We start from the raw sequence: 10,158 nt of genomic DNA, 5'->3' as shown, positions 1-10,158 counted from the left end.
TTCCATATTTAGATAGACAACACAGAAAAACAAACCAAATTAACAAAAACCCAGAAAAAACGATGAAGTTATCCGTGAAATTCCGAGAAGAAACCCGGCATCATAACCCACTTTTACGGGCCAAAATCCCCGTCACAATCCTCGGTTTCCCTTTCCTCACCGGAATCGTCGCCGGAGATTCTTCCGACCTCTCTTTCTCTCTCCGCTCTAATTTCACTTCCGGCCCCTCTCTTTCTCTCTCTTACCACCCCACTCTCTCTCCTCCTTCCCATTACCCTTTCTCTCTCTCTCTTAAATCTGGTATCGGCCTCTTTGGTTCACCTCATGATTCTCCTCTCACTTTCACCGCCAATTTTAACCCTAATTCCTTAACCCCAACTTTCTCTCTCTTTATTAAACCACAATTGGGGAATTTCTCTCTCTTCAAATCTGTTAATTCTGATGATTTTAGTGCAAATCAGCTTGGTGGGGGTCCGCAAAATGGGGAATTATCAACTGGGTCGGTGTCGGATTTTGATGTTAGGGACGGGTCGGGTGACGGGTCGGGTTTGAGGGGTAAGCCGATGGTATGGGGTGATTTGAAGAAGAATTCGTCGATTTTGTCTGGGATTTTGGTTGCAGCGAGGACTTCTATGCCATTGACGAAAAGGGCAATGGTTAATTTTAGGTGGGGTGTGAGTTTTCCCTCTGCTGAGTGTGGTGGTGGCGTTTCGGAGGCGAAACCGCAGTTTCCGATGTTGTTGATGAATAAGATTTCGGTTGAGAGGGTTGATGAGGTGAAGAGGGATAAGGAGGGTGATAGGAAGAGGGTTAATGAGGCGAAATTGGGTGATTTTGAGCTTTTGAAGGGGATGCGTAGTTGGATGGGGAGAGAAGTGGAGGATTTGAAGAGGGAGAATAGGGAGATGAAGCAGGCATTGGAGGGTATGAGAGGAAAGGTTCCGGTTTCGAGGAGTCGAGGGGACGGTAGAGAGGGGGATGTTGTGGGGAAGAGGATGATGCCATTGTCTAGTATTGAGAGTTCTAGTGGGTTTGATAAATGGAGGAGCAAAAAAAGTGGTGGTAATGGAAATGGGAATGGTGGAAGTGAAGAGAATGGGCATAGAGAATCGAAGAAATCAACGAGTAGAATGAGTGAAGTAGAAAATGAATTGCAAAAGGCAATAAAAGCTGCTTCATCTTAAGCAAGAGTTTGGAGCATATATTTCTGCCTTCAATTTGTAAGTTGTAGTTCTTGTTTGTGTATATATATGAATTGAGTTTTGTCTACTTTAGGTTTGTTGTTCTATAGTTTATATGGTAATGTCACTTACAAGGTTGGCATTTTGACATTGTAGTAAAAAAATTTGAGTTTTTGGAATGTAGAACTGTTGAAATAATATTTTTATGATTACTGGTTATCTTGTTCGTTTTGTCTATTGATGCAACTGTGATTTTTTTTTTTTACTCGAGTACATGAGCTGAAAGACCTTAAGACCCCAATAGCATTTTATCAAAGTTTGCAGGTTTGGATCCACATAGGTAATTGCAACATGGAGAAAGAATGATATGGAATTGTAGCATTAGAAAGCATTAATTGGAGAAACGATATCCATATGTAAATTGTAGAAATAAGCGTCAGTACTGTGTGGATCTATTCATCTATCATTAGAAAGCATTTACTCAACGAAATGTTTCCTATGTAAATTGTAGCAGCGTCATGAATCTCATATGGAATGAATTGTTGAGAAAGAGTGATATGGAATTGTAGAATGATATGGATCCACACATATGGAATTGTTGCAGCGTCATGAATCTAATATGGAATTGTAGAATGACATGAGTCTCATAGAATCAACCTTTCGATGAGTTAATTAGTGCTTTCTAATGATATATCCAGTAGTTTATTGTAGAGAATGATATTTATTAGGAAACAATTGTAGAAATAAGCATTAGTTCTGTGTGGATCCACACAGCCTATCCATTCTGATAGATCCCTCAGTTCAACAATGAGCGACAATTGTAGATAACGGAGGTTTGTAAAAGGAAGACTTTTGAAGTTTTCCCATGGCAACTGTTCATCCGGTGAATGTGATGGATCAAGCTGGTTGCAATTCCAAAGTACCAACTCCTCTATGGTTGTCAGGTGTTCTTGGCCCTGAGAGATAAATCTCAAGCTGTCGCAATGAAAGAATCTCAAAGAATGGAGTGATGAAAATATATTTTTTACTCGTAAAAAACTCTCCTATTTTGTTAGTGCTCAGTGCTCACCAGCTTCTTGTCCTGAAAGTGAAGAAGGTTGGTGCAGGCATTCTCTTGGGATTGATATGAGGCCGTCTTCCACATTACGGATTGTCAAAATTTCAACTTTGAACCAGATCCTTAAGTTGAGGTTCATGAAGAAGCTGCTTTCATCTTTGAGGCCGTCTTCCACATTACGGATTGTCAAAATTTCAACTTTGAACCAGATCCTTAAGTTGAGGTTCATGAAGAAGCTGCTTTCATCTTTGACACTAGTTCAATTTCTCCACATTTGGACATAATGGCAGGAATATCACATTCTTCTATAATCAATTTTGATAGATAAAAAAAAAAACATGGATAACATATGTTGTGATTTGAAGTGATGCTTCCTTTGTATTGTTAGTTATTAGCAGTTTCTCCTACTCTGTATACTATATGAAATATCCTTGAGTGTACATAGAAATTTTCAGGAGTACAAGTATACGAGAGAATATTCAGTCGGTGTCTCCGTTACAATCAATCGTTTTTCATTAACTTACATGTTTATTAAATTTAATTTAATAAACTACTTACAATTATACAACCATGTTCACCTACTACTAGAACCATTGACATTTAATAAGCTATTACAATAGAACTAAAGGGAGCATACTGTAAATTTGATAACATCAATAATGTCTCTTTCATACCTATATCATAAATTCATGATGTCTAATCCTGTAAAACTTGAACCAGAGGAATATGCTGAATCTTGGGCCATTCGCTACCCTTCGGACCTTGGCATCTATCTGTCAATCCTGGACAACTAAGGATTTTTAGTTCATTCAGGGAAGTGAGATTGCAGAAGGCTTCTGGCAAAGATGTCAGCTTAGGACAAATACTTAAACACATGTATGCAAGAGATGAGAAACTGCTGATCCATTCTGGTAGTTCCATAAATCCAGGGTTGCAAGTTATTTTAAGAGAGCGGAGGTTTGTCAAGTGTTGAAGTCCAGTAGGAAGAACCAACAGCTTAGGGATCATATGAAATTGTAAAGAACGAAGACTTTTGAAGTATTTCCATGGTATATCTTCATCTGGACCATCTGGTGATAGATCAAGTTGCTCACAATTCCAAAGCACCAACTTCTCTATTGCTGTTAAATGCTCTAGGCCTTGAGTGAAAAATCTCAAGCTATGGCAATGAGTGAAACTTAAACAACGGAGAGAAGAAGACATACTCATGTAGACTTGCTTTCCTATTTCCTCAGTGTTCACCAGCTTCTCATCCTGGACATCAAGTGAAGAAAGTTGGTGCAGACATTCTCTTGGAAGAGAAATGAGGTCTTCCAAGTTACTGACAGTAAACCTTTTCAACTTTGAACCAGATGCTGAAGTTGAGGTTGATGGTGAAGCTGTTGCCATCTTTATTACTGAGATGGTCTCATTGGTTCTAACTAGTGTTAATTCCTCCACATTAGGACATTGTGGCAGAGATATCAGCTTTGGACATCCATCTAATTCCATTTTTGTCAGATTGGAAAATGACATGGATTGGAGGCGTTGTATAAGTAATCGATCATGGGATGATTCTATTGTACTAATGTCAGCATTTTCTCCTACTTTCCACCATCCTTGTAAATTATCCATACTCATCAGTGTAAGTTCTTGCAGAGACGGAAAGAATGGTGATTTAGATGACAAGGAAAGAATGTGTTCACTGCTTTCCATGTATTCCACACTTTGCAAAGATACAAGGGTGAGGCGCTTCAAGAAAGGGAGTTGACTGAAACAAGGCACTTGCTGACATCTTCCACAACGCAGAAGTTCAACATGAACAAGATTTGGAAGAGTACTGCACAAATTACCCATCATTGCCCAACTTGGGAACTTTTGACCTCTGTACCAATAAATTTCCAGCTCCCTTAAATTTGGATGTGGTTTCAGCCCTTCCAAGATAGGTTCATCGTGATTACTACCACTAACATCGCCATATAACCTCTGATCGAACCCTATATGCAACTTAGTCAGCCCATGTTTTCCGTCTACGTTTGCATCTGTTGCTTCTAACAAAGTGTTTTTTAACTCTCCCAAAATTTGAATGTGCAAGACTCCTTTCAGGTTATTAAGGTTCTTTAAATCACTCAACTTGGCATTGTTGGGCTTGTTTTTAATTTTAGGACTATTTTTATAAACGACTGTAAATCGAGGTAGTTTATTGAGAGAAGTCAATTTTCCTAGTCCTGAAGGCATGCGGTATAGGAATTGACATTCACCAACATCAAGGCTCCTAAGATTCTTAAGTAATCCCATATTTGAAGGCAATGTTCGAAGACTCAAACAGTTATACAGATTAAGTGTTTGCAAATTTTGGAGCATTGTGATTGAATCAGGGAGTTCTCTAATAGGTGTATGGGAAAGGTTAAGGTATCTCAAGTGAATTAGCTTACCAATTGAACTTGGCAGATTTCTGATGCCAAGGTTGTGTAGATCCAAAACTCTCAAGCATCCAAAGCCAGATATCAACTCTTGACAAATCGATTTGCTGAAGGCCGATCCATCTTTAAATTGCTCTGGCAAAAGAAATGTGCGTAGATGCTTCAGTTTCAGCATCCAATTTGGTATCTTCCATTCTGAGGTCAAACGGTAAGCTAAAGACAAGTGATAGATTGCCTTGTTTGAATTGCTTTCCCCTAACATTGTAACCTTGCAGTTGACTCCTGCTACTTCTTGAGCAAGATCATGCATAAAGTCGTGCATTTTGCAGCTCGAAATGTTCCCCCATTCATCTCTTTTTATATCCTGGAAGAAGCACCTTTGCAACAGAATAAGAAAATATTCCTCTGCAAGTTCTTCTAGACTCTGGTCTTCATTATTTCTAGAAATAATAAAGCCCTCGGCCATCCAAAGATTCATCAGTGTTTCCTTATTGAATTCATGGTCTTTCGGAAACAAAGCGCAGTAAGCAAAACAGTTCTTCAACGGTGACTGTAGTTGCTGGTAGCTCAACTTGAGAATGTCCATAATGCCATTTTGGCTGTCAAGTATATTGGCTAGATTTCTATCCTTGACTGACAACCACTTGCTCTCGTTCTTGCCATAAAGAAGACTGCCTACAGCTCTTATGGCCAAAGGAACATTTGCACACTTAACAATATCTTTCCCTACCTCCATAAGACGCGGCATCTGTTCAGCTTTTCCATGTTCAAATGCCATCTTCTGAAATAATTCCCATGCCTTCTCTTCTAACAGGCCTTGTAAATCATAGGCAGGAACGGTGCCCATAATTTTTGCCACTTCCCTTGATCGAGTAGTTACAATTATCTTACTCCCCTTTCTACCAATCTTTAATAATGCCCTCAGCTTCAGCCATTCCTCGGGACTTTCATTCCAAATATCATCCAGAACAAGCAAGTATTTCTTATCACCTAATTTATTTCGCAGTAGACCTTGTAACTGCTCCATCTCTAAATTCAGAGTTTCTGCATTGGTTGCTGACTTGAGTATTTTTTCTGTAATAATCTTTATATCAAAGACTTCAGATACACACACCCATAACCTCATCTCGAAGTATTTTTCAACCTCAGGATCATTATATATGAACTGAGCCAAAGTTGTCTTGCCCTGTCCTCCAATCCCAACAATGGGGATCACATGGAGTACCTCATTCTCAGGTTCACCAGAGGCAAAGAGTATATCTAGGATAGCTTTCTTATCGTCATCTCTACCAATAACTTCTTCTGCATCTACAAATGAATAAGTTTGATCTCTCCCCAATCTAGTATTAATCACACTCCCTTCCTCACGAGGGCGGTGTACAAAGGCAAAATCAGTACCCTCTCTGACTATATCATCTAACTCTTGCCTAATTGTTTTAATCTTCTTAGAGACATTCAATGCGAACAAGATCTGATTGGAGCTAGAGAAGAAAGTTTGTACCTCCTTAGTCAACTTGCTTGCATTAAGGATCTGTTTTTGGGATGCAACAGAAGCAACCTCATCAAACAAGTCATCAGCAGCATAAACAACAGTGGCAAGCCTGTTAAGCCAACCGCGAATGACTCTGCTATCAGTTTGCCTATCCTCAGCATCAAGGAGCACGTCTTTGATGGTGTTGACAGTGGTCTTGAGCTTTTCAAGCCGAGGCTTGAATCCCCATGCCGAGGCAATCTCATCAATTGCTCTTGATCCCAGATTATGTATGATTTCCTCTGCAATTCCGAACAATATTCCCTCAGCCATTCTCTTTTTTGTATCAAATTTTTCCTTTAGCCAAATATTTCAAGGTTTGTGAGTAAATCAAGTACTATAAGAGTATAAGATAAGGTGAGGAAGTGAAGAATGAGTAAACAACTCTATACTAGTTGAATTTTCTGGTTAGTCAAATTTCTACAGCTAATTGTACCGCGTTCTAATTGAGACAAAAAATAAGGGGCGCTCTTAAGACAACTGTCCCTACGATACAAGACTCCCTCCATTTCATAATATTTATAACACTTTAATTATTAAAGTTGTAAATTTATAGTATTAAGAACAATAAAAACTTGATCTAATAAAAATTCACATAAAGACTAATCCAAAATTTTTCTCCCTTCGTTTCATAATAATCGCAACACTTTAATTATTAATCCCTCGGCTCTTTTCCAACTAATGCAATCTCCCTCTCCAGAAATCATGCTATAGAACAGATAAAATACTACTTTCAATTCATAGAACATGTTTTTAAATACGGTGTAAATTAGAGAATCATATTACAATATTAAAATGATTTTTTGAAGAGAAAAAATGACATTATATATCATGAGGTTCATATTAGGATTCGTAGAACACATTGAATGCCGCAACAATTCATAAAAAGAGTTAAACATATGGTCAGAAACTCAGCATACCTTGTGAAGGTGATCAGTATCTTCAGTATCATAAAAATAAATTGTTGGGGGAGTCTTCAGTATCTTCTGTTGGGGGATGGGGAGATTTCCCATTTCGGATAAGTAGGATTGTACGAAGTAGCTTGTAGGGGTGATTTTGGACTCTATTAGTGTGATAAATTTTTTTCCCCAAAAAATTCTATTGTTCACAAATGTTTAGATAGTACTGTATGTAAAACTTTTAAAATCATGGTAATTACTTTTGTGTTGGTATAAGAATATTGTACTGAGTAATTTATGTTTAATTATACGGAGTACGAAGTGTATATTTGACATTTGTGAAAAATTACATTAAAACAAATACAACAAGGTTTCACGTAATTATAAAATTCCATTAATACATTTGAATGTAATTTTGAATTAATCCGCTATAATGACTTAAGTGTTGGAGAGGGTGGTTTTCCGAGAATAGCCTAAGCAGCTCACCTTATATTTTTGTGAGTACGTGGTTTGTACTTGTATCTCTTGATTTGGACACACTTCCATCGATAGGTGACTCCCTCACTTTCTTTATAAACTTTTCTTAGCAAAAACGACAGTATAAAACTTGAATTCACTAGTGTGTCATAAGCATAGGGTATATAATTAAATATGTTGTACAACATCCTATATAGTAGGGATTAAACTAGATTTGGGGTGACTTAGCCTAAATTGATGATCTTCATACAATTGAAAATAATTTTTAAGGGTCAAATTTTCATTATACTTAAAATGTAAAGGTAATTAATTTAGTAAATATTATATAGCACTATATAGACAACTTTATCCGTATTTATCATGACTACAATTTTAAAGTATACCCGCCTTTAAGTCTTTCCGTTACTCTGCATTACTCCATAAGAATTTGTTTGTGAATTTGTAATTAGCCCAATTACTAGTTCTCCTCAAATTAACCAAGGATGCCGGTCCATTCCCAATATAGCCAAGTCTGTCGGTCGAATTTAATCCAGACCATTAGTTTCCCACATAGCAGCAGCCACTGTCACCAATTTTCAATTCCCACAATTGAACAATTTGAAACAGTCAATACATACCCAGTGCCATTTACCAATCCTCTTATCTTAACACCCAAATTAAATTGAATTTCAAGCAGATTTCAGAAACAGCAGACTCCATCAGATTAATGTCTTCTGTCATCTTTTCTCTCTCCTCCAATCACTGAGAAAAGGCCATGTCTTTCTTCAATGGCGGCGAGCAGAGGAAAGACCCTATTCAATTGGTTCAATTTGAAGAAACGTTTCAGAGATTGGAGGAGCTCATTCAAAAGACCGATTCTGGGGATACCCAAATGGATGATTTGATTAATTTGGAATACCCAGATGAGGAAATTGATCAAAACTGTGAAATTATTGATGGGATTTTGATGAAATTCGCAGAAAATGACAACTTGCAAAGTAATTCTGTTGATGTTCCAATTATACCTCAAGTATTTGCAGGTTCGATTTCAAAACTTGTATTTGATTTTTATTTTTTCATTTATTATGTATTGTTATATTTATTAATGTTTAATGTTCATCAATTATGCTGCAATTATAATTGTTTTCTGGATTTACTAGATTATAAGGGTTTTAGGGTAGATGTTAGGGTTTCAAGTTCATGGGTTGACTTTAAAAGCATGAAGTTTTGAACAAATGATAAAGTTTTACCATATTGTTTGATTTGGTTGTTTGAGAATGTTAAGTTAATTTGATTTGAATTTTTGCAAAGTAGGAAGAGGATGCACAAAGAAGATGAGTTTGATGGAGGTGGCTACTCTTTTCGAAAATTATGATAAAACTGGTGCATCAGTCCTTGATCTTCAAGGAAGGCTAATGGCTGAAGTTGAGTGGCTTCCTTTATCACTTGTAAAATTGTCAAATCTAACTGAAATTGACATATCGAAGAACGAAATTATGGCTCTTCCATCAGATGTTGGTGAGCTCAAGGCATTGAAGAAGTTTGACATCCACTCGAATCAACTAATAAACCTTCCAAGATCGATTGGAGAGCTCACGAGTCTGACTGACCTTGATCTTCATGGGAATAGGCTGAAATCTTTGCCAGCTTCCTTTGAGAATTTAGTAGGTTTAGTCAATCTAGATTTGAGCTCTAATTTCTTTACCCAATTGCCTGATTTAATCGGCAACCTGAGCTCATTGGAGAAGTTGAATCTTGACAAAAATGATCTAGAAGAGCTCCCTAGTGCAATTGGCTCGTGTATGTGTCTGGTGGTGTTGCAAGTAAATTTCAATCGGTTGAATTCTCTTCCTGAGGCGATTGGGAACCTTGCGAATTTGGAGATTTTGACAGTCCGTTATAATAGAGTAAAGAATCTGCCAGAAACAATGTGCAATCTTCAAAGCTTAGAGGAACTCAATTTGAGCTTCAACGAGCTCGAATCAGTCCCAGACTGCTTGTGCTCTATGTCGAGCTTGAAAGTATTGAACATTGGGAACAATTTTGTTGATCTCAAATCCTTGCCAAGCTCAATTGGCAACTTTTCAATGCTTGAAGAGTTGGACATAAGTTATGATCAAATCAGAGTTTTGCCAGATTCTTTCAGGTTCCTATCAAAGCTGAAGGTGTTTCTTGCTGATGGAACACCACTTGAAATTCCCCCTGAGATTATTAAACTGGGAGCTCAGGTAAAATTGTTGTAAAGTATTGTGATTAAGCTATCACTAATACTTGTACTTAGTTCATTCTCTAACATGTTCATCCTTTCTCTTGATCAGGCTGTCGTTCAGCACATGGCTGAACTCGTCAATAAACGAAACAGGTTTCCAAACCGAATACTGAAGGGAAGAAGGGGATTATGGTCCTGCATCTTGTCTTGTTTTTGCCTTGATGAAGTAATACCAGCGCAAAGGAAGTAATCAAGAAAACATTAAACCTTGTACAATAATAGCCACTTCCATGTGTATCTGTTTTCTCTTTTTCTTCTGTATATTAGATGTTATATATTAGATGTTTGAACACTTAAAACTAATAATGTAAATATGTTATTGTGAATAATAAAAGAGTAAACATGGTGATAAATTCTAATGCA

The 10,158-nt window shown here is 37.4% G+C and overlaps 2 protein-coding genes across 3 annotated transcripts; one reads left to right on the top strand and one right to left on the bottom strand.

Annotated features, from left to right (window-relative positions):
* Positions 1-2,438: 2,438 nt before the first annotated feature.
* On the bottom strand, positions 2,439-6,444 carry LOC145599251 (disease resistance protein RGA2-like). The gene has a single exon (XM_081655651.1). It carries the CDS (start codon positions 6,442-6,444, stop codon positions 2,935-2,937), a length of 3,510 nt encoding a protein of 1,169 aa, XP_081511777.1. The 3' UTR covers positions 2,439-2,934.
* Positions 6,445-8,125: 1,681 nt separating this feature from the next.
* LOC145598524 (uncharacterized) lies at positions 8,126-10,158 on the top strand. Of its 2 annotated transcripts, none has more exons than XM_081654892.1 (3): positions 8,126-8,566; positions 8,838-9,754; positions 9,845-10,158. In XM_081654892.1, exons 1-3 carry the CDS (start codon positions 8,302-8,304, stop codon positions 9,983-9,985), a joined length of 1,323 nt encoding a protein of 440 aa, XP_081511018.1. In that variant the 5' UTR covers positions 8,126-8,301; the 3' UTR covers positions 9,986-10,158. The 2 variants fall into 2 exon arrangements, with proteins under 2 accessions (XP_081511018.1, XP_081511019.1); XM_081654893.1 differs by having other exon boundaries at positions 8,128-8,566; positions 8,841-9,754.

Source organism: Chenopodium album, chromosome 20 (assembly GCF_948465745.1).
Source record: "Chenopodium album chromosome 20, dcCheAlbu1.1, whole genome shotgun sequence".
In the NCBI taxonomy this organism is placed as follows: domain Eukaryota; kingdom Viridiplantae; phylum Streptophyta; class Magnoliopsida; order Caryophyllales; family Amaranthaceae; genus Chenopodium; species Chenopodium album.
Note: the sequence above shows the minus strand (reverse complement) of the source record. Positions and strands in the feature narration are given on the sequence as shown.

Excerpts from the sequence above, each read along its gene's own strand:
- LOC145598524 (XM_081654892.1), top strand. The coding sequence starts at position 8,302 with ATGTCTTTCTTCAATGGCGGCGAGCAGAGGAAAGACCCTATTCAATTG. Across the intron at positions 8,567-8,837 it reads TATACCTCAAGTATTTGCAG|TAGGAAGAGGATGCACAAAG; the intron begins GTTCGATTTCAA and ends ATTTTTGCAAAG. Across the intron at positions 9,755-9,844 it reads TTATTAAACTGGGAGCTCAG|GCTGTCGTTCAGCACATGGC; the intron begins GTAAAATTGTTG and ends TCTCTTGATCAG.
- LOC145599251 (XM_081655651.1), bottom strand. The coding sequence starts at position 6,444 with ATGGCTGAGGGAATATTGTTCGGAATTGCAGAGGAAATCATACATAAT.